Source organism: Ornithorhynchus anatinus, chromosome 6 (assembly GCF_004115215.2).
Source record: "Ornithorhynchus anatinus isolate Pmale09 chromosome 6, mOrnAna1.pri.v4, whole genome shotgun sequence".
Lineage (NCBI taxonomy): Eukaryota > Metazoa > Chordata > Mammalia > Monotremata > Ornithorhynchidae > Ornithorhynchus > Ornithorhynchus anatinus.
The window spans coordinates 10,878,345-10,902,875 of NC_041733.1; the positions used below are offsets into that span (position 1 = coordinate 10,878,345).

The 24,531-nt window shown below is 44.8% G+C and overlaps 1 protein-coding gene across 1 annotated transcript in view; it reads left to right on the top strand.

The window, feature by feature from the left end:
* TNMD (tenomodulin) overlaps nucleotides 1-24,531 on the top strand; it is a 31,870-nt gene that overhangs the window by 3,021 nt on the left and 4,318 nt on the right. Inside the window, exons 3-5 of the mRNA XM_001512987.4 lie at nucleotides 11,760-11,900; nucleotides 12,423-12,524; nucleotides 21,464-21,617. Coding sequence (XP_001513037.2) covers nucleotides 11,760-11,900; nucleotides 12,423-12,524; nucleotides 21,464-21,617 — 397 coding nt within the window. The remainder of the gene's footprint in view (nucleotides 1-11,759; nucleotides 11,901-12,422; nucleotides 12,525-21,463; nucleotides 21,618-24,531) is intronic.

Genomic DNA, 24,531 nt, shown 5'->3' on the forward strand with positions numbered 1-24,531 from the left:
ACTGTGGAAAATAGAAGAATCCCAGCAAACAGATGCACTAGGGAGATGTTTCTGGCTTTTGTTTTCAGAATTGAAAACCAGAAAGAACCCAGATGAGTAGCTCAGAATATCCATGTTAATAATGATAATAACAACAACAATAATAATAGTAACATTGTTAGTAATTTGCTAAGTGTCAGGCACAGGGGTAGATACAAGATAATTGGAGCAAAGACAAACCCTTTCCCTGTCTAAGGAAAAGGGAAAAAAAACAGTATTATATTCCCATTTTACAGATGAGGAAATTGAGGCAGAGAGAATTGCTGGAGCCAAAATTAGAATCCAGATCCCCTGACTCCCAATTCTGTGCTTTAGTTCTGTCTCCTGCCCCACCTCTCTTAGACCAAGCTGCCTCTGCCTGTACTAAGCACTTAGGAGAGTACAACAGAGTTGGTAGACACGTTCCTTGCCCACAAGGAGCTGACAGTCAAGCAATTACTCAGCTGATGTCAAAAATCCAATCATCCAAAAATCCAGTCCCCTTAATGAAATCACAATCCCATCCCCAACCCAGTCCTAATGAGGTTTTTCAGTAACAGAGGTTATTGATTTCAATTTTCAGAAACACAGACAATTGGAATTTGCTGATGAGTGGCTTTAAGTCATGGGTTTTAAGGGATGTCTTTCCCCAAGCTAGACCACCTCAGACAGGGATTTCTATAACAGCTAGGAACCCTTGATCCTCTAAGGACCGGCCATTACGTGCAGCTTGTTCTGAGGGAAGAAAGCACAGGACCGGGAGCCTGTAGACCTGGGTTCTAATCTCAATCTCTGTCCTTGGTCTGCTGTGTGACCTTGGGCAAATCACTTCTCTGGGCCTCAGTTTCCTCATCTATAAAATGGGGATTCAATACCAGTTCTTCCTCTCCCTTAGACTGCAAGACCCATATGAGAGAAAGACTGTGTCTGTTCTGATTGCATTGTGAGTACCCCACTTGAAGACAGCAAATAATTGAGGTGGCTTTTTTTTGGTAATGGTATTTAAGTGCTTACTTAAGTGCCAAGCACTATACTAAGTACTAGGGTAGATATAAGCTAGTCACTTGGACACAGTCCATGTCCCACCGGAGTATCACAGTCTTAATTCCCATTTTCCTGATGAGCTAACTGAGGCATATGGAAGTAAAGTGACATCCAAGATCATGAAGGATATCCAAGATCATGAAGGATTAGACTGTAAGAACGTCAAAGGGCAGGGACTGTCTCTATCTGTTACCGATTTGTACATTCCAAGGGCTTAGTACAGTGCTTTGCACATAGTAAGCGCTCAATAAATACTATTGAATGAATGAATGAATGTTTGCTAAGTGCTTACTGTTTCAGCTTAATGCTTTATTAAGGTGCAATGTGGCAGCCTGGAAGGGCTGAATAGGCAGGCAGAGCTGGGGAGGGGTAGGATGGGGGTGGGGGGAATTCAATACCTCTTGCCTCTTATTCCTCTGCCCTTCCCTTCCCCATCTTCTCTCCTCTCCTCTCCATTCATTCAATCATTCATTCAATCTTATATATTCAGTGCTTACTGTGTGCAGAGCACTGTACTAGCACTTGGAAAGTGCAATTCAGCAACTAAAAATAATAATAACAATGATGGTATTTGTTAAGCACTTACTATGTGCCAATCACTGTTCTAAACGCTGGGGTAGACCTAAGGTAATCAGGTTGTCCCACATAGGGCTCACAGTCCTCATCCCCATTTTCCAGATGAGGGAACTCAGTCACAGAGAAGTGAAGTGCCTTGCCCAAAGTCACACAGCTGACGAGTGGCAGAGCCAGGATTAGAACCCACGACCTCTGACTCCCAAGCCCGGGCTCTTTCCACTAAGCCATGCTGCTTCTCATAGAGAAATAGAGATAATCCCTGTCCACGATGGATTCACAGTCTAGAAACGGGCTCACGATCTTCCCTGACCCGGCTCCTTGGATTCCAAAGTCAACTGAAGCTCACCTGACCTCTCCCTTCTCATCAGCCACGGTGCGGGCCTCTCGCTGTGCCAACTCCACAATCCACTCCAGCAGTTCCCCCGACTGAGGAAGGGGGTTCTGGGGTCTCTTGGCACCTGACAGGGCTCCCAGGCATGGTCCCCAGCACCACAAACACACATATACACATACACATTTAAGGCAGTGTCTTCAAGCAGTATGGAAAGAAGCCTCAGCTTGAGCTGGGGGTGGGCAGGTCATTCGGAGGAAGATACAGACCGCTCACTACTGTTCCCCGACCAGTCCATGGAGCCTTTCTCTGGGCAGGAGAGGAGGTCATGGCTCCCTAGGGTTTGTTTCTCCGCCTTTCTCCAATGTGCTCAGTGGGTTCAGAGGTGGTGTTGACTCACGCGTTGGCCAGCAGGTCCCCTAGGGAGGCTCCTTCCGCCAGACTCTCCCTAAAAAGCCCTTAACTGATTCCCAGATGATGATCCTGGCACTGAAAATGCAACTCTTTGAGATTCAGCCGGAGTCTTTCGCACACCCCCACACCCCCAACTCGGGCGAGCGAGTGTAGTTCTTTCTTCTGCGCTCCAAACATCTGGTGTGAAGCCCAGACGTAACTACTTTGCTCTTTGATACATGGGAAATGCAGACCTCCTCCTCTTTCTCCTCCCCCGTTTCTGCTCGGTGTCCCCCAGGCAGTAGTGGGGGAGGGAAGCTGGGGTCGGGAGGAACAAGAAGGATGAGCCCCAGCAAACATCTTCAGCAAGAGGACCAAGTGGTGCCACCCAGATTTCACTGGACACACTCCACGCCAGATACACAGAAGAATTCCCAAGGCTCACATGGTCCCTGCCTGGGACACAGCAGTTGGGAAGTCCTATTCCAGCAGGATTGAACTGGGATCCATTCTCTTCTGGTTCCCAGACCATTCCTGAAAATTTCACTTTCGTCCATTCTAAGACCTGAATCTGACTTTAACTGGCCCTGCCGTGACACTCTATCCTGCTGCCCTTCCATGCCGTCATGAACACGGAGCCCTCTGGGAATGCTGCAGACACCCACTGCTCCATTCAGAGCAGCTCCTAGGTGGGTGTTTGCCTGTCAGGTTGGATGCTTCCAGGGCCAGAATGGAGAACTAAGGATCACTGCCCAGGAGTGCCTGCCAGCAGAATTGGACCAGCAGTAGCTTCTGGGATTGAGTGCCCACCATTTTTTGCTATTGAGTGTGACTTGAGGAAGGGATCACATCTACCAACTTTATTGCACTGAACTCTTCCAAGCACTTACTATAGAGTTCTACACACAGTAAGCACTCAGTAATTACCACTGATTAACTGTGTCAAGCACTCTGCTGATTTCTCATCATGCTTCATTATCACAGACGACTAGAGAATAAGGCTCTGACTGCACCCTGGCCCACAGCGACCTCTAGGAGGGCAGTGTACTGGCCTGAAATAGCCTTCAGGTGGGCCTGCCTTCAGGGCTGGTCAGTCTTTTTGGTGTTTTGGTTTTTTAACGGGATTTGCTAAGAATTTTTGTTTTCCCCTTGTTTTGTTTTCCCATAAGAAATTTTGAGAAGCAGCGTGGCTCAGTGGAAAGAGCCCGGGCTTGGGAGTCAGAGGTCATGGGTTCGAATTCCGGCTCTGCCGCTTGTCAGCTGTGTGACTGTGGGCAAGTCACTTAACTTCTCTGTGCCTCAGTTACCTCATCTGTAAAATGGGGATTAAATGTGAGCCTCACATGGGACAACCTGATTACCCTGTATCTACCCCAGAGCTTAGAACAGTGCTCTGCACATAGTAAGAGCTTAACAAATACCAACATTATTATTATTAAGAATGTACTATGTGCCAGTACTATGTATATAGTACAGTACTATGTACTAAGCACTAGGGTAGGTACAAGCAAATCAGGTTGTATGCAGTCCATGCTCATTCATTCAATAGTATTTATTGAGTGCTTACTATGTGCAGAGCACTGTACTAAGCACTTGGAATGTACAATTCGGCAACAGATAGAGACCATCCCTGCCCAGTGACGGGCTCACAGTCTAAACAGGGGAGACAGATAGCAAAGCAAAACAGAACAAAACAAAACAAGACAACGTCATCAAGATAAAGAGAATCAGTGAGCTGACAATCTTAATCCCTATTTTACAGATGAGGTATCTGAGATACAGGGAAACTAAGTGACTTGCTCCTAGTTATACAGCTGACAAGTGGCAGTTCCCCCACATCAAATGGTGGCAGGCCTTATGAACTTGGGACAGGAGATGGCCTAAGTCTTTGTGGAAAACACTCTTCAGCTCTGTCAGTGGAACAACAGAATAGATCCATCCAGGAGAAAACAAACCAACGATGGTCAGACAAAAAAATCAGCGAGAAAAGCATCGTCTATTGGAAAGAGCACAGGGCTGAGAGTCAGGAGATCTGGGTTAATAATGTTGGTATTTGTTAAGCGCTTACTATGTGCCAAGCACTGTTCTAAGCGCTGGGGTAGACACAGGGGAATCAGGTTGTCCCACATGGGGCTCACAGTCTTAATTCCCATTTTACAGATGAGGTAACTGAGGCACCGAGAAGTTAAGTGACTTGCCCAAAGTCAAACAGCTGACAAGTGGCCGAGCCAGGATTTGAACCCATGACCTCTGAGTCCAAAGCCCGTGCTGTTTCCACTGAGCCACGCTGCTTCTCTAATCTGGTTCTAATCCTGGCTCCACCATTTGCTTGCTGTGTGATCTTGGGCAAGTCACTAGAGTTCTTCTGCTTCCTCATCTGTAAGATGGGGATTCAACACCTGCTCTCCTTCTCCCTTACACTGAGAGTCACATGTGGGACAAGGACAATATCTTATCTGATTGCTTGTATCTATCCCAGCACTTAGTAGTATGCTTGGCATATAGCAAGTACCTAACAAATACCACAATCATTAAAGACAAAATCCTTGACATAGCTTTGGGTCTGACAGTGCAGAGAAATAGATTCTCAGCCATTTGAAAAAGGAGGAAAAAGTTACACAGGCCAAAGTTTCTCCAGCCAGTGATGTGAGAAAGGGTGGCCCCATTCAGTTTCCTAAGAGGTGGAGAAGGATACATTTGAAATGCAGATCATAAACACACTGGCACAGTGAGCATCAGTTTAAGCTATAGTAAACCAAATGTCATGGAGATGGTGCTACAAGAAGCCATTTTGCCCCTACTTCAAATCAGGCAGTAAATAGTATTTATTGAGTGCTTAAAGTATGCAGAGCACTGTACTAAACACTTGGGAAAAAATAATAGAGTGGGCATTCCTGATCCTGCCCTCAAAGGAGCTTACAATCTGGTGAGGGACACAGACAATAATAATAAAGCAAACCACAGAGAACCCACTCCTGTCATCCAGGGTGTGGTTCCATTTGCAGGATTCCAGAAAGAACACAATAGATCTGAGCTGGTACAGAGAGGGGCAACTAAGACAATCAGGGAAATGGAGAACCTTCCAGTTAAGGATAGACTAGAAAACCTGGGACTCCCCTCACACGGTGAGCGTTCACTTACCAGCCAAATTTTTTGGTGTGCATTTCAGCTTCTGAAAGGTTGTCTCAAAAGGAGACATTGAAGGATGATGGCGGGGAGGAGAGTCTCTAGATTAATCCCAGATTTCAAAAGAAAACTGAACCAGATGTCCTCAACTCCCTCTCAGGACAGGCAAAACCACCTCACACCTCTGCAGATCCATCACACCAAATCTGAAACTGCTTTCTCCTCCAGGAAGCGTCCCTCTCAGACCTCAGGGACTACTGCATCAAAGGAGAAAAAAGTGAAAAACTATAAAAAATGGATGAGAGGACCCATTTACTGCCTGAGCAAGAAGATTAAAATAGATTGAAGAAGAATTTCTGGACAGGAAAAAGGAATGTGTGTGGTAGGGTGGGGGAAGAAGGGGGAGGAATGGAGGAAGGGGAAGGTGGTTTTTATCCAGGATGTCTTCCAGCACCATTTTCTTATATTTTGCTTTTCCTATAGGTCATAAATTTTCCAGTTCACATTTTTCCCAAACCAGCCAAAAACTCAGTAAAAAACAGGGGTTCGGACCAGGGATCTGGGAAGGCCCAAGCACCAGGGCAGGTGTTGATGGACCCCCTTTACTCCTTTGGACTTCCATTTGCCTTGGGCAGGCAAAGGCACGGCGCGCCCACTTCTCCAGGTGGAAACTTGGGATTTCTGGATTGCAGGTGTAGAATCTGGTGCCCGATCTGGATTCTGAAAAAGCCAAGCAACATTCCTCTGGGAGTGGGAAGGGGATCTGGTCCCGTTGAGTCTGGGTTGGAATTGATCTGGTTTCCCCAAGTTCGTCCCAAGCCCCAGTGAAAGAATCAAATCCTGTAGACCATAAATTCATTGTGGGAAGGGAACATGTCTACAACTCTGTTACAGTGTACTCTCCTAAATGCTTAGTACAGTGCTCTGCACACGGTAAGTGCTGAATGAATATGATTGATGGATTGATCAAAGGGGAAGCTAGTTAAATGTCCCTCTCCTGAAGATATTCAATAAGTCCCTGGCCCCCCAAAGCATCTGACCAACCTAAAGCATCCTATCTCGGGCCCTTTTGACCACCCCCTCACTGAGGGCAGGGATTGTCTCTCTTTATCACTGTATTGTAGTTTCCCAAGCACTTAGCACAGTGCTCTGCACACAGTAAGAGCTCAATAAATGTGATTGACTGTATGAATGAAGGAATGAATTTCACATTCAAGGGATCAAGCCTTAAGGAATCAGTGCACCAGCAGGTTGAGCCGACAGGTTTGGGGATCTGCCTTGGGGTTTGTGGGGTCAAGGTCAGTCTGACCATTTAAGGGAGCCATGGAAATGGCCGTGATAGGCCGAGCTCTGGACGGTCCAATTTCCCAATTCTCACGTCCCCAGAAGTGCAGGGGGGGGGGGGGGGAGATCATTCCCCAGCTGGAACGTGAAATCCTAAAGAATGTTAAGTAATCCTAGCCTGGGGCTGATGACTGTGCAGTACTTTCCTTCTGTCCAGGGAGGCAGCTTTCCAACACCCCACTTCCCTGCCACCTCTAACCTCTTTTTTCCTTCCAGCGATCCATCAGCAGTGTTTCTGATAAAAAATAAAATGAGATGGTTAGTGGTGTCGGAGTTTATCTAGGCAACAGCTAATATTTCTCAACAAAATCCCATCTTTCTGGGAATCCCGGCAACAACGCCTAATGATGGATCTTAATGGATCTTCCTTAACTGGCTGCCTCTCTCTGCCCTGGGCTGGCTCAGTGTATTCGCCATTGACGTTAGCTTCTCTTCCCTTAAACAGGCTTCTTAGCAGTAAACAAGAGTGTAATGAGAGTCAGAAGGAAATATTAAGCCTAAGGACACTTGCTACCTGTTGTTAGAGAAGCAGTGTGGCTCAGTGGAAAGAGCCGGTTTGGGAGCCAGATGTCATGGGTTCAAATCCCGACTGCCACTTAGCTGTGTGACTGTGGGCAAGTCACTTAACTTCTCTGTGCCTCAGTTACCTCATCTGTAAAATGGGGATTAACTGTGAGCCTCAAGTGGTATAACCTGATTACCCTGCATCTACCCCAGTGCTTAGAACAGTGCTCTGCACATAGTAAGTACTTAACAAACACCAACATTATCAGTAATAGTAGTAGTAGTACAGATTTGATTAGCTAACTCTGTGGCTGCCGCAGACCTCTTCCTCTTTCAGGCTCTGAGTGGTGTCTAGGCCTCATGGCCTTGTGGAAAGTCCACGGGCCTGAGAATCAGAAGACCTGGGTTCTAATCCCGGCTCCACCTCTGTCTCCTGTGTGTCCTTGGACAAGTCACTTCACTTCTCTGTGCCTCAGTTACCTCATTTGGAAAATGGGGATTAAGAGGGTCAGGGACTATGTCCAACCTGATTAACATGTGTCTACCCCAGTGCTTAGAACTGTGCCTGGCACATACAAGTGCTTAACAAATACCATTTTAAAAAATAAAAAAAAACCCTACCCCTTGCTTGAAAGCTCTCTAGAAACCTGGTTTTGACACCAGAAAAAAATAGATGATCCATCATTTTTTTTTTTAACTCTGATCCATTGTTTCAAATAACATTTATCACTTCAAACCCTTCCAGCTGGTTTCTCTGCTGGAGCTGGGAACAAACTGACCGGGTTAAGCTAACATTCAGACTCCAGCATACACACGGACACAAAAGTTATCCAGGAACTGCCCCTCTGCCTATCCGAATGCCACCTGAAAGCCACCTTGATTTTGTTCTCTGCCCAGTATCAACTTTTTGCCCACACTCTTTTTTAAGAAGGAAAATCCATCTGAGGGCTCAGATCTGAGGTCTATTAGGCAGCAACTTGGCAAAGTGGATAAGAGCACCAGCCTGGGAGTCAGAAGGTTGTGGGTTCTAATTCCGGCTCTGCCACTTGTCTGCTGTATCACCTTGGCCAAATCATTTCACTTCCCTGTGCCTCATCAGCTTCCTCATCTGTAAAATGGAGATTGAGATTGTGAGCCCAATGTGGGAGAGGGACTGCGTCCAACACGATCTGCTTGTATCCACCCCAGTACTTAGTACAGGTGCGTGTGACCCAGTAAACACTCAATGAATGCCAGAATTATTATTATTATCTGAATGAATAGGACATAGGCTTCAGGATAACGGAGTCTGACTGAGCCAGTGTGTTTGGGGCTGGATAGATAGACCTCAGGAAGAGATGGTTGTCCGCTTAGAGGTCGAGGAAATATTTTTCATATACTCGACATCCTGCCGATGAGAGAATAGGGCTGTGTCACCTGTTTTTACAGGAATGATGCTAGGCAAATTAGAACATACAGGGATCTCTCTGCCTTGTAATAACAGTAACTGTGGTATTTGGTAAATGCTTACAAGGACTCTATTAAATGCTGCGGTAGATACAATACAATCAGATCAGTCACAGTTTCTATCCCACACAACACTCACAGACTAAGATTATTCATATCTGTAATTTATTCATATTAATGTCTCCCTCCCTCTCTAGACTGTAAGCTTGTTGTGGGCAGGGAAAGTGTCTACCAACTCTGTTTTATTGTACTCTCCCAAGCACTTAGTACAGTGATCTGCACAGAGTAAGTGCTCAATAAATACTATTGATTGATAAGGGTGGGGGAAGGTATTTAATCACCATTTTACAGATGAGGAAACTGAAAAACAACAATAATAACTGTGGTGTTTATTAAGTGCTTAGTATGTGCCAAGCACTGAACTAAGTGGAGGGGTAGATACAAGTTAACCAGGTCCCACATGGGGCTCACAGTCTAAGTAGGAGGGTGAACAGGTGTTGAAATCCCATTTTGCAAATGAGAGAAGTGAGGCACAGAGAAGGTAAGTGACTTGCCCAAAGTCACAGAGCAGGTATGTGGTGGAGCTGGGAGTAGATCCAGGGCCTTGAACTCCCAGCCCTATGCTCTTTCCACTAGGCCACGCTACTTCCCCTAACAGAGAAGTCAAGTGACTCTTTCAAGATCACACAGCAGATAAGTGGCAGTGCAGGATTAGACCCCAGGTCTGACTCAATCCTGAGGACCATCTATAAGCTGCAGTTCACTCCATAACTGAGTGGTAAGGTATAGAATTTGGAAAGGAGACACAGAAATGTCAAATGATTTAGGATGGAAAATAGAAAATACGAATAGAAGTTAAGAATAGAGAGGAGATCCAAAAGAGAGAAGGAAGAGGAGGAAAAATATCTATCTTCAAATGCAGAAAGGGAGGTTTCTCTTAAAATGCAGAGCTCTCCAGTGAGAACCAATCAGGAAAAAATTGGCTTAGACCACAGCAGAGAGACTCTTGATTAGAACTTTCTGACAGTAAGGGTTGATAAATGTTGGAAAGAACTTCAACAAAAGATCACAGAATCTCCTTCCCAGGATATTCTTAACCAAGACTGAAATCTACCAGTGAAGACGAATTCACAGGTTAAATAGCCCTGAATGAATGAATGACTGGATTACAGCTAGAGGTCCTTTAAATCTCAGCTCTACTAGGAGTCTTAAATATGGCTCAGTGATGTGAATTGGATAGTATGCCTTAGGACAATGAAGGTTTGATTTGGCTTTTGTTGTTTAAGGTGAACAAACTCTTCCACAGAGAAACAACTCAGTAGTATCTCTTATTAGCCAAGGGAATCTCAGGAAAACCCTTATTCAGCTTTAGACCTCTCTGCAATCTGAGTACCTTGCCCTTCTGAGCAATTTTTTTAATGGTATTTGTTAAATGCTATGGGCCAGGCACATTACTAAGCACCACCTTACAAACAAAAAGATGCAAGCAAATCAGGTCGGACAAAGTCCCCGTTCCACATGAGGCTTACAGTCTTAATCCCCATTTTGCAAGAGTACCTTGCCAAAGATCACATAGCAGACAAGTGGTGGATAGAACATGGGCCAGGGGCTTCTCAGCAACCCTTCAAGCAACCCTTGATGATCATACCCAGAAATGCCTAACAAGGAACTCCAGATCAGATCTCACACTCAAATGTCTGACCTCCAACCCCTCACTCTCCCAGTTCCCTGAAATTCCCTCCCTCCCTGAATCCAAAGGAAATCAGCTATCCCTGCGTTCAATGCCCTCTTAAAATCCCTGCCTCCTTCAACAAGCCTTCCTTGATTAATTCTCAAAATCCCGTCAGATCAATTCGACAGCCACCTCCACCACTTATGTCTGTATTTCTCCCTTTCTTCAGCACTTGCATGTAAATGTATATTCAGCTGTAAAGTCAATAATTCCCATTTGGAAATAATTTCATGTCACTCTCACCCATCCGCGTGTAGGCTTCCTTGAGATACCAGCTAATTAGGCCAGGTAAGTCCCTGTCCCACATGGGGCTCACAGTCTAAGTAGGAGAAGAACTAGGTATTCAATCTCCATTTTGCCGTTGAGGAAACGGAAGCACAGAGAAATAAAGTATCTTGACCAAGATCACCCCAACAGGCAAGGGGCAGAGCTGAAATTAGAACCCAGGTCCTCTGGTTCCCGGGCCCCTTTTTTTTCCACTAATCAATGCTGCTTTCCATTCCCAGGACCAGGCAGCGACTAAACAACTACGGACTCAAGCTCCCCAAGCAGGTCTTACCATTAGAGATGCTTCATTCGTAGTGACCTCACCGTACCACCAATCCAGCTGGAACAGCAATGGCAACTCCCTGGAGAATCTTCCCAATGGCCAGAACCATATCCAACTAAGATGCCACCGTTAATCAATCAATCAATCATATTTATTGAGCGCTTACTATGTGCAGAGCACTGTACCAAGTGCTTGGGAAAGTAGAAATCAACAGTACATTCCCTGCTCATAATAAACTTACATTAAGAGCTCTAGAAACATGGTCATTTCCTCTACCCTCCCTCTCCTCTACATCACCTCCACACTTGGCTGTGTACCTCTTAGACACTTTGATACTCACCCCAGTCCCCAGTACTTACACAAACATTCTTTTATTCTTTTAGTCCCCTTTTAATGTCTGTCTCTTCCAGTGGTCTATAAGCTCCTTGTGGGGCAGCTCACTGTGGGCAGGGATCCTCTCTACCAACTTTGTTGTATTGCACTCTCCCAAGCGCTTAGTGCAGTGCTCTGCACACAGTAACTGCTCAATAAAAACCACCGATCGATTGATTGATGCTTGGAACTTGGTACAGTCCTCATCCTTTCCCCAGATGTCCCGCTTACTGTTTTATGCCTCTTGAGACCTGCTTTAGGCACAAGCAATCTGCCTTAGGGACTGTAACCTAATGGCATCTCGATGCTTTTCTTCTCCCCAGTTTTATGACATGGAGCACACGTTCTTCAGTAATGGAGAACAGAACAAGATTCGGATGGAAATCGACCCTCTCACCAGGACCGAGATATTTAGAAGTGGAAATGGCAGCAAAGAAATTCTGGAGATACACGACTTTAAAAATGTAAGGAGGGAGATTTTTTTTCTAGAGCGGGTGGCCGGGGAGAGCTCAGGTTTCTGGAGAAAGGTATCCATTCCTCGACCGCAATTTAATTTCCAATGCACAGTTTTCCATTTCGGTATTCCGACCATCAGGTAACTTCTCAGGCTGTATGATGACCCAGATGAGAAGCAGCATGACCTAGTGGAAGGAGCACAGGTCTGGGAGTCAGAGGACCCAAGTTTTAATCCCAGATCCAGCATTTGTTTGCTGGGTGACCTTGGGCAAATCACTTCAGTTCTCTGTGCTTCAGTTCCCTCATCGGCAGAATGAGGATTCAATACCCGATCGCCCTCCTACCGAGATTGTGAGCCTCATGTGGGGCAGGGACTGTGTTGGACCTGATTATCTTGTATCTACCCCAGTGCTTAGTACAATTTTTAACATTGAATAAATGCTTAAGAAATACCACAGTTGTTATTATTATTATCATTCAGTTCTTCCTCGTGCTTCCTTACCAGGAATGTGTTTTGTCTGGTTTTTAAGGGATTCACTGGGATCCTCTTGGTTGGTCTTCAAAAGTGCTTCATCAAGACTCAGAGTAAAATGATCCCTGAACCTGCTGAAGCAGAGGTGGAAGAACTGGAGGTAAGTGTAATGCTCACTAAAGTGGACCACATTGGACTCCTTTACCTCAAAGGGAGGAGGCCATTCTTCCCACAGGACATTCCTGATGGCCTGGGTAAATGTCCAGACGTGATGGGAAGCAGCGTGGTCTAGTGGAAAGAGCATGGTCCTGGGTTCTAATGTCCGCTCTGTCACGTACCTGCTGTACTACCTTGGGCAAATCACTTAACTTCTCTGTGCCTCGGATCCCTCATCTCTAAAATAGGGAGTCAATACCTGTTCTCGTTCCTACTTATTAGCATCAGTGGTATTTACTGAAAGCTTACTCTGTGCAGAGCACTATGCTAAACATGTGGGAGAGTACAGTGCAACAGAATTGTACCTAGACAGCGAGCTCTATGAGGGACAGGGCCTGTGTCCAACCGGATTATCTTGTATCTTCCCTAGGAGCTTAGTACAGTGCTTGGCACATAGTAAGCATCGTAGGGAAGCAGCGTGGCTGAGTGGAAAGAGCCCGGGCTTGGGACTCAGAGGTCATGGCTTCTAATCCCGGGTTCCTCTGCTTATCAACTGTGTGAATTCGGGCAAGTCACAACTTCTCTGTGTCTCAGTTCCCTCATCTGTAAAATGAGGATTAAGACAGTGAGCCTCCCCAATGCTTAGAACAGTGCTTTGTGCATAGTAAGCGCTTAACAAATGCCATCATTATTTTTATTAAGCACTTAACAAGTACCATATTACTACAACTACAACAAATAATAAGAAATAATAATGAGACCCACTCAATGCCCTGCCCCACTTTGAAAGCTCAACTGAGAGAGGCCTCTTCACCCCACCCCACCCCAACATACTTCCAGGTTGTGTGTTTGCACCCCTCTCCTCCTGGCACTGCCAGGGGTGTGTCAGAACAGGACCACAGAAGAGTAGAAGTGAGGGCAAGTGGTAGGAAAGTGGTAGAGGAGGAGCAAGAGGAGTGAAAGAGAGGAAGGAGTGGGAACATCAGTCTAGATGGGAGTTCAGTTTGTCTGCTCTTCTCCCCCATAGGCTATGAGTCCCATGGGGGAAGAAACTCCCTCAACTCAGCTTTTATCACATAGTAAGCATTTAACCATTACCACAATTATTATCATGACATATGGTGTGAGATGTGGCAGGCCTCACTCCATTTCAATAAAAATAAGAAGAATTGTGGTATTTGTTAAACACTTTAAACTTGTTTTTCCCCAAGAGCTTAAACAGTGCTTGACACATATAAGCACTTAAATGCCATTAAAAAAAAAAGAACTGAACTGAACTAAGTGCTGAGGTAGATATTCAGGTTGGACACAGTCGCTATAGAACATGGGTCTCTCAATTTAAGGGGAGGCAGGACAGGAATTTAATCGGTTTTGCAGATGAGAGAACTGGGGCACAGAGAAGTCGTGTGCCCAAGGTCACACAACAGGTGAGTGGCAAAGGTGAGACTGGAACCCAGTTCCTCTGACTCCCAGGTATGTGTTCTTTCCATTAGCCCTTAGCTCTTCAACTAGGCCATTCTGCTTTCCTGCCCTCAATCAGTTAATCAATCAATTGTGTTTACTACCCTTCTCAGAGTCACACCTGGAGAGTTCCCAGTACTCTACTAGTCTCAGCTACAGGCAGGAGAGTCAGGCAGAGCCATTTCCATTCCATTTCTAGCTTGGGCAGTGGCTAGAGAGTGGAAGCCAGAATGTACAAATCTGTTGCCAATTTGTACATTCCAAGCGCTTAGTATAGTGCTCTGCACATAGTAAGCACTCAATAAATACTCTTGAATGAATGAATGAATGAATGAATGGAAGGCAATCTGCTACAAGTCAAAAACTCACCTGTGCTGGGCAACAGAGGCAAGGGAGAGACTCAAAGGTGAAGATTCAAGTTTACTGCACGGAAGAAGGCAATGGCATACCGCTTCCATATTTTTGCCAAGAAAACTCTATGGATCCACTACCAGAATGATTGCAGGTGGAGAGCGGGGCATTCTGGGAGAGACGTGTCCATGGCGTCGTTATGGGTCGAAGACAACTTGACAGCATAAGACAAGACAAGTGTTTACTAAGCACTTAGCCCAGAGGACTGTACTAAGTGCTTGAGAGAGAACACTATCATTCAATCAGTGCTATTTATCGAGCACTTACTGTGTGCAGAGCACTGTTATAAATGCTGGGGAAAGTACAATAAATTTCTTGGCACTCATTCATTCAACTGTATTTATTGAGCACTTACTGTGTGCAGAGCAGTGTACTAAGCACTTGGAATGTACAATTCGGCAACAGATAGAGATAATCCCTGCCCAACAATGGGCTCAGTCTAAAAGGGGGAGACAGCAAAACAAAACAAGTAGTCAGGCATCAATACCATCAAAATAGATAGAGTCATAGATATATACACATCATTAACAAAAAAGAGCAATAAATAATATAAACAAATATGATTCCTGCCCACAAGAAGTTTACAATCTACAAAGGAAGACAGACATGAAAAGAGATTAAGTATAGGGGAAACATTAGAGTATAAAACTATTTACGTAAGTACTGTGGGGCTGGGGTGTGTAGCAAAATGCTTAAGGGGCATGAAACAAGCAAGCATATAGTCAAGACAGAGGGAAGGGAAGAGGGGTTACATAAGGAGCTTAGTTTGGGACGGTTTCTTGGAGGAGATGTCGCTTTAGGAGGGTTTTGAAGGTGGGAGAGTGGTGGACTGTCAAATATGGCGGGGAAAGCGGCAGAGTGGAGATTAGAATCCAAGTCCCCTGACTCCCAAGCCCGTGCTCCTTCCACTAGGCAACACTTCTTCTCTCTCACCCAGTGACGTTTCGGGAGTTTTCTCCATCCTCTAATAGACAGCCGTGATGACTGGTGTGCTGTTACTGGTGTGCTATCCATGTAACTTGGGTGTGTGGAGGAAAACAACAGAAAAATCGGTACTGGGGTTTGGATCCAGGACTGGTTGTCTAGGTGGGAAGTTCAGTAAAGTCACTGATGGGGACTAAGCATGTTAGTGGATGCTAGAGCCCAGGCCTGCCTACAGAGAAGGAGAGATGGAACAAGACTCTTGGGCTTTAGAGAGCCCAAAGTGGTAGGATATAAATAATAATAATAATAATTCTGGTATTTGTTAAGCACTTACTATGTGCAAGCACTGTACGAAGACCTAGGATGGATACAAGCAAATCAGGTTGGACACAGTCCATGCCCCACATGGGGCTCACAGTCTTAATCCCCACTTTACAGATGAGGTAACTGAGGCACAGAGAAGTTAAGTGACTTGTCCAAAGTCACACAACTGATAAGTGGCAGAGTGGGAATTAGAACCCACAACCTCTGACTCCCAAGCCCATGCTCTTTCCACTAAGCCACGCTGCTTCTCTTAATGCCCAAGAACTTCCCTTCTGCGTCATTAATACACTTGGATCTTTATGCTTTTATCGAACACTATGTGCAGAGCACTGTTATAAATGCTGGGAAAAGTACTATAAATTTCTTGACAGACATGATCCCTGCCCACAAGAAGTTTACAATCTACAAAGGAAGACAGACAGAAAAAAACATTAAGGATAGGGGAAACAGTAGAGTATAAAAGTATTTACATAATACTTGGTTTTTGCAGCACCCTCAGCCCCACAGCATTTATCTACGTAGCTGTCATTTTTTGTATTTATATTAATATTTGTCTCCTCCTCTAGGCTGTAAGGTCATTCATTCATTCATTCATTCAATAGTATTTATTGAGCGCTTACTATGTGCAGAGCACTGTACTAAGCGCTTGGGATGAACAAGTCGGCAACAGATAGAGACAGTTCCTGCCGTTTGACGGGCTTACGGTCTAATCGGGGGAGACGGACAGACGAGAATGATGGCAATAAATAGAGTCAAGAGGAAGAACATCTCATAAAAACAATGGCAACTAAATAGAATCAAGGCGATGTACAATTCATTAACAAAATAAATAGGGTAACGAAAATATATATAGTTGAGCGGACGAGTACGGTGCTGTGGGGATGGGAAGGGAGAGGTGGAGGAGCAGAGGGAAAAGGGGAAAAAGAGGGCTAAGCTGCGGAGAGGTAAAGGGAGGATGGCAGAGGGAGTAGAAGGAGAAGAGGAGCTCAGTCTGGGAACGCCTCTTGGAGGAGGTGAGTTTTAAGTAGGGTTTTGAAGAGGGAAAGAGAATCAGTTTGGCGGAGGTGAGGAGGGAGGGCGTTCCGGGACCGCGGGAGGACGTGACCCAGGGGTCGACGGCGGGATAGGCGAGACCGAGGGACGGTGAGGAGGTGGGCGGCAGAGGAGCGGAGCGTGCGGGGTGGGTGGTAGAAAGAGAGAAGGGAGGAGAGGTAGGAAGGGGCAAGGTGATGGAGAGCCTTGAAGCCTAGAGTGAGGAGTTTTTGTTTGGAGCGGAGGTTGATAGGCAACCACTGGAGTTGTAAGGTCATTATGGGCAGGGAAAAAACACAGTTCATACTAAGAGCTAGGGTGTATTATACTCTTGCAAGTGCTTGGTACCATGGTCTGCATACAGAAAGTGCTCAATAAACATTGATGATTGATTGGAACTCTTGGGTGAAGGAAAGTACAAAAGGTAGGAGCTGGACCTATGGTAATGTTATTAGAATATGACTGGATTTCTATCACCTGATAACAGCTTCAGTACTTATGTACATATCTGTAATTTATTTATTTATTTATGTTAATAAATTTATTTATTTATTTATGTCTCACCCTCTAGACTGTAAGCTCACTGTGGGCAGGGAATGTGTCTGTTTATTGTTATATCATACTCTCCAAAGCACTCTGCAGTGCTCTGCACACAGTAAGCACTCAATAAATATGAGTGACAGACTGACTGAGACTCAAAAACCATATTTAAAGAGTCAAGTGGTTCATGGAGAAGCTGGTGCCTAAAATGGCCAGACATCCTGATTTCAACAGGATAGTCCCAAATTTATGGGTCAGCCATTTTAAGTCATTTTAAGACATATTTGTGTCCCTGAAACATAAAGCCAACCAGCAGGCAGGGCTCTTTCTTCTTAAAGGCCAACTGAGTCGGAGGGCCATTTCAGGCGGAAAGGAGATTAAAAACGGTCACAGGCTTGCTCAGGCCTGCAATTACAACATAGATAAATTCCAGTGACAACATAGCCACAAAGAGAAGCCAACAGTGTATCTGTGACAGAGCAGTCACAGTTTCAGTAGACTGAGTTGAAATATTTAAATTCCTACAGTTGTATGCAGCTATACTTAGAGTCAGCTATTATTATTATTAGCATTTATTAAATGCTTATCACACACAAAGCAGTAGGGTAAATCCAAGATTATCAGCTAACACATACCCCCATCCCACTAGGGACTCATAATCCAAGCCACACTTATTCAGTCATTCATTTGTATTTTGTATTTATAAAGTGCTTACTAGGTGCAGAGCACTGTAACTAAGTGCTTGGAAGAGTACAATATAACAATAAACAGACACATTCCCCGCCCAAAACCTAACTAGACAAATGCTCTTTTTTATACACACACACACACACACACACATTTTATATTGGCCAACCCTGCTTATTGAGTGCTTATTATGTGCAATATAACAGAATTAGTAGCAGCCTGGATAGAACACAGGCCTGGAAGTGAGACACCTGGGTTCTAATCCCAGCTCCACATTTATCTGCAGCATGAACTGGGGCAAATCATTCAACTTCTCTGTGCCCTAGTTACCTCATCTGTAAAATGGGGATTAAGACTTGGAGCTCCAGTTGGGACAGAGACATTGTCCAACTCGATTAGCTTGTATCTACCCCCATGCTTAATACAGTACCTGGCATATAGTAAGCGCTCAACGAATACCATTAAAAAAAAGTTAGTAGACATACTCTGTCCAAAAGGAGATTTTTACACTCACCAAAAAAAAAAAATGTACACAATAGATTTAGTAGACAGGATCCCAGCTCACAGGAGCATGCCATCAAGCAAGGGAGACAGACACTAAAATAAATTACAGGAAAGGGGGAATAAGTGTATCTGAGGAAAAAATGGGCTTCCAGAATAAGGGCAACATTAGAGGAGCTGAGCCAAATGGAACCAACAGTCCAACTAAGCATCACCTGGAAGTAATATCATGTGTCAGTTTGGGAATAAAATTGATCCATAATCATTCTAGAAGAATCAGCCAGCAACCGAGCAGTTAGACGGATGCATTACCAGAATTTATTTTCAGGGGCTGATGAAGACATGGGTCCATAAACTCTCATTCTGGCATATTTTTTCCCTGATTCATTTCGCTGTTGATTTTGCCAAATTGTATATGCAAAGTTGTTCGTCTTGGACAAGAGGTACAAGAAAATCATATTTTTATTTCAGTCAGTGGTATTTTTTGAGCATTTACTATGTGCAGAGCACTGTACTAAGAGCTGGGAATATTGTACAATACAGCAGAATTAGCAGACATGCTCCCTTCCCATAACAAGCTCACAATCTGGAGGCAGTCACATCTAGGGTTCGACATAAGCTTAGAGCATCAAATGACTGCTGCTTCTTTTTCTACCACATGATTCTCTGCACTTTGGTGTCAAAGCCATGTGTCTCCTCCAGTTCCAAAGTGCAAAAACAGGCACAGTTTGGCCAGCAATTTGATCCAATAACAACATTTTTTCTACCATAGTATCTTTCACTGGATTCCAAGTTCCTTGCCGAGTTAAATAATCCAAGGCCAAAGAGAGCGCTGAATGGTGAATTACAGATAATCACAGGCATTCTTACTATTGTTAAGAAGAAGAAGAATCATAACAATAACTGTGATATTTATTAAGCACTTATTATGGGCCAAAACTAGGTTAAGTCCTGGAGTAGGTACAATAAAATCAGATCAGACATAGTTCTTGTTCCTTTCATTCATTCATTCAGTTGTATTTACTGAGCTTACTGTGTGCCAAGCACTGTACTAAATACTCGGAAGAGTACAGTACAACAACAAACAGACACATCCCCTGCCCACGATAATAATAATAATAATAATGTTGGTATTTGTTAAGCGCTTACTATGTGCAGATCACTGTTCTAAGCACTGGGGTAGACACAGGGGAATCAGGTTGTCCCATGTGGGGCTCACAGTCTTAATCCCCATTTTACAGATGAGGTAACTGAGGCACAGGGAAGTTAAGTGACTTGCCCACAGTCACACAGCTGACAAGTGGCCGAGCAGGGATTCGAACCCATGACCTCTGACTCCGAAGCCCATAATGAGCTCACAGTCTAGAGGAATACAACCCAAAGGGGAGGGAGAACAGATAGTTAGAACCGTCTCTAAACTCACTATGTGCAGGGAATATCACTATTTATTAATATATTGTACTCTCCCAAGCGCTCAGTACAGTGCTCTACACACAGTAAGCACTCAATAAATACAACAATGAATGAATGAAAATTTAATCGCCATTTTACAGATGAGTAAACTGTTCCACATAGGGCTCACAGTCTGAGAGAGAAGGAGAACAGGAATTGAATCCCCATTTTAACGACGAGGAAACTGAGGTTACAGAGAGATTAAGTGCCACATGGCAGGCAAGTGGCAGAGCAGAGATTAGAACCCAGGACTCTACTCCCCATCCTGTGCTCTTTCCACTGTTTCATGCTGCTTTTCTTTAGAGAAGAAATTCAAGCAGATAAATCATAACATAGGTAACAGAGAGGGAGAAATTGAGATCTCATCAATGTCAGGGGAAAAAAAGCTTGAAGCAGAGATGACAAGTCAGTAAAGAGGATTAGAGGACAGCTATTCCAAAACAAAGGAGGTAGAAAGATTGTGTAATGCAACTGAGAGATTAGCGCTAGAGAAGCAGAGGGAAAGGTGAGCAGTTCTAGAAGATAAGGCCAGGGATATCTAATGGTAAAACAAAGAGCCAGTCTTTGTTTTAATCCATATTGGTATTCAGATGTTAGTTTTGCTCTATTGTGCTATTCCAAGAGCACAGTACAGTGCTCTGCATTCAGTCGATGCTCAGTAGATACTATAAATGAAAATTAAATCCTTCTAGAGAGTCAGAATTCTAAAAGAAAAAAGAGTGATTTGTGGCAGAACAATTCAAGGCAAGTCCTAGATTGATCTGGTTAGTTGTTGATCCCAGTTTCAGAGAGCATTCATTGTAAACTCCTTGACGGGAGGCATTGTATCAACTGAATCTATTATACTCTCTCAGGTTTTCACTACAGTTCTCTGCAGTCAGTAAGTGCTCATTAAGCACCATTTATTGATTGATTAGGAAGGAAGCAGTGTGGCCAAATGGAAAGAGCATAGGCCTTAGGAGTCAGAGAACCTAGGTTCTAATCCTGGCTCTGTCACCTTCCTGATGTGTGATCTCAGGTAAGTAACAATAATAATAATAATAATTGTGGTATTTGCTAAGTGCTTACTATATGCCAGGTACCATACTAGGCGCTGGAGTAGATATAAGTTAATCAAGTCCAACACAATCTCTGTCCCACACAGGGGTCGCGTCTAATTTACACGTAATTAATTCTCATTATACAGAAGAGGAACCTGAAAAATGGGAGAGTTAAGTGATTTGCCCAAGGTCCCACAACAGGCTAGACAGAGAGGCAGAATTCAAACCCAGGTCCTCTGACTCCCAGGGCCGTGTTCTTTCCACTAGCCTATGCTGCTTCCCACTTAACAGAGATGTGACAACTTCTATGTGCCTCAGTTTCCTCATCTGTAAAATAGAGATTACCTGTTCTTCCATTTGGACATTTGACTAATGGCTTGTGGACCAAATCCCAGAGTTTACTCTTCTTCCTCTGACCGGCCCATAGCCACAGGTCCAGCCCTCAGAGCCCTTCCCGGGCCCCGGAGTCTGAGAATTAGCCCATCCTGGGGAGAGGCAGTCGTCCCACCCTCTGCAGCTGCGCATTGAAATTTTGCCACTTCTTTTTTTCCCAACCACATTCCTCTTTCAGGACGGTGCCATCACAACAACATACTTCGAGCAGTCTGTGGTGTGGGTTCCAGGAGAAAAGCCAATTGAAAACAAAGAGTTCTTAAAAAACTCAAAAATTTCTGAGGTCTGCAAGAATGTGAGCATACACTGGATTCATCCAACGCTGCTAGCAGGTAGGCCGTCTGCTTCTCTCCAAAGCCAGGAACAGGTTAATGGCCTGACGATCGGGAGACTGAATTTCTAGTAAAACGAATCATCGGCTTATATCTTCCTAGATGAGACCGTATATGCTAAGTGCCAGCGCGGAGGGAATTTTCCCAGCCGAGTTATAAATCAGATAAATGAATGCTGACAGACTCTTAAATATAGCAGCAAGGGTAACGTCGCACTCGTGTAGCTGGTGATAGCAAAGAGCCAATCTGTCTTTCATTACATATCTGTATTCATTCCACTCAGTCTACCGACTCATTGCTCAAACCACACCAGGTCCATCCCTGGAGCAGAATTGAAGTTCAAAAACAATCCCCCACTGCCCGCAACTAGGATTTTTAACTGAGAGAAAGGTGGCACCCAGAAGATCTAGCCAGAGGGGCTGTGATTTGTTAGTTCCAAAAGCATGACTTCAAGCTGTGCTGTGCTAGAGAAGCAGTGTGGGCTACTGAATAGAACACAAGCCTGAGAGTCCCAAGGACCTGGGTTCTAATCCAGGCTTGCCACTTGTCTGCTGTGTGAACTTAGGCAAGTCACTTCACTTCTATGTGCCTCAGTTACCTCATCTGTAAAACAGGGATTAAGACTGTGAGCCTTATATGGGACATGGACTGTGTCCAACCTGATTAGATTGTACCTACCCCAGCGTATTACCCAGATTGTATGTACCCTTAGTACAGTGCTGGCACATAGTAAGCGCTTAAAGACCGCAAAAAAGTGCTCTTCCCCCAGTAAAGACCATTGATGATGAAAATGATTCTTTGGACTCACTGAAGATGAACCAAAAGGCACGGGGCACAAACTGACATCCCAATAGCTGGCAGCCAACACAACTGCATGCTGGACCCCCAGAAGCCTTGAAGCAGCCCTTCCTTGGTTCAGTTCAATGATATGAAAATGAGACAGTGGCTTGGGTCTGAGCTAATAGCTGGAAAAGCCTGTGGCTTCTGCCTCCGTCTCCGATTCCTTTGAGAATTTTGTGGCTTCCCTGTCTGCCCAGGAAACTGGAAAGGTTGGTGGTGGCCCCAAGAGTCTGCAGGGAGGAGAGGCAGGAGGGCCTGGGCCCCCCAGAGGTATAGGGACCCTCTCCAAAGGGAACGATGGTTCCCACACCATTCATTCAATCGTATTTATTGAGCATTTACTGTGTGCAGAGCACTGTACTAAGCGATTACACCAGTGTGAGCTGGGTTCCTCCCAGCTCCCAAACAAACCCCTTGAGCTTCCCAGCAGGGCTGAACACCCTTCCCCCCACCCTCCGACCTCGGTGGCTTTGGGTCCCATTAGCTCTCTCTGAAGTCTGTCCCCTTCTCGTCATCCCCATAATTCCCTTTGCTCTTTTCCCCCAGCGTTCAAAATGTAAAGTTGGAACCTCTAGCCAGAGGAGCACCAGCCTGCCCCTGGCTTTCCCCTGGTACCCTACCTCATCTGCTCACATCCCTGCTGGCAGCCCCTCTCTGGTCCTCAGTAGGAACCCAGTATGATTAAACTACACGAGAACACCTTTTGCGGAACATTTAGGAAAAAAAAAATCTCTTTTGGAGTGGAAGCTCCTGGAGAAAAGGATTACCATCTTTTGGCCTGACACAACTTGCCTTACATCACCATCCTCACCAGTATATATTGAGCCCCTACCCTGGGCAGAGCATGGTACAGGGCGGTGGTCATCGACCAGGTTTTATACCAGGACATCTACTCCACAGCTGGTTTGTATCCATCTGTTAGAAATGGGCATTCAGGCTGGGTTTTTTTTTTATTTTAAACTCTGTTGTATTGTTCTCTCCCAAGAGCTTAGTGAATGTTCTGCAAACAGTAAATACTCGATAAATACCATTGATTAATTGATTAATCAATTGATTAAGCATCCAACCTCCCTCTGCCGAGTGCCCAAACTCAGAAGCAGTGCCTGTGGTCACAGGAGCCTGTTGGGGACCTGGATACACAATACAAAACCCAAAGACATATATATATGAATACATATTTTATATATCTTTGGCTTTTGTATATACATGATTATATTATGGTACTTGTTAAGCTCCTTCTATGTGCCAAGCACTGTTCTAAGTGCTGGGGTAGATGCAAGTTAATCAAGTTGGGCACAGTCCTTATCCCACATGGGGTTCCCACTCTTAAACCCCATTTTGCAGATGAGATAACTGAGGCCCAAAGAGGTTAAGTGACTTACCCAGGCTCACAACAGCAGATAAGTATCTGTCTCCCCATCTAGACTGTAAGTTCATCGTGGCCAGAGAATATGCCTGCCAATTCTGTTGTAGTGTACTCCCCCAAGTGCTTAGTACAGAGCTCTGCACATAGTAAACCCTCAAGAAATAAGACTGATTGATTGAAATTACATTACGCTATATACTCAGAATAACGGGTGACGTACTCCTGGATTTACAGGATCTACAGGTGCCACTCTATAGGATGAGGGATTTGGCAGCGTACGATAGAAGTCAGAGCAACACAACCCCTTCCCTTAAGGAGTTTATGATCTGTTCATGTTTTCTCTAGATCTACCCTCTCCCACTTAGCTTGCAAGCCCAGCAGCATAGTGATAACTTCCAAACTGATTATCTCATATTACCTCAGTGCTTAGCACAGTGCTGGCCACAGTGGAAAGCACTCAGGCCTGGGAGTTAGAAGATCTAGGGCTTGTTGCTGGGTGACCTTGGGCGAGTCGTTTAACCTCTCTGTGCCTCACTTTCCTCATCTGTAAAATGGGTATTAAAAGCCTCCTCTCCCTCGTACTTAGACTGTGAGACCCACATGGGATGGTAACTGGGCCTGATCTCATTATCTTGTATCAACCACAGCGCTCAGTACAGGGCTCCGCATATAGTAAGCACTTAACAAGTACCCCAATTATTATTACAT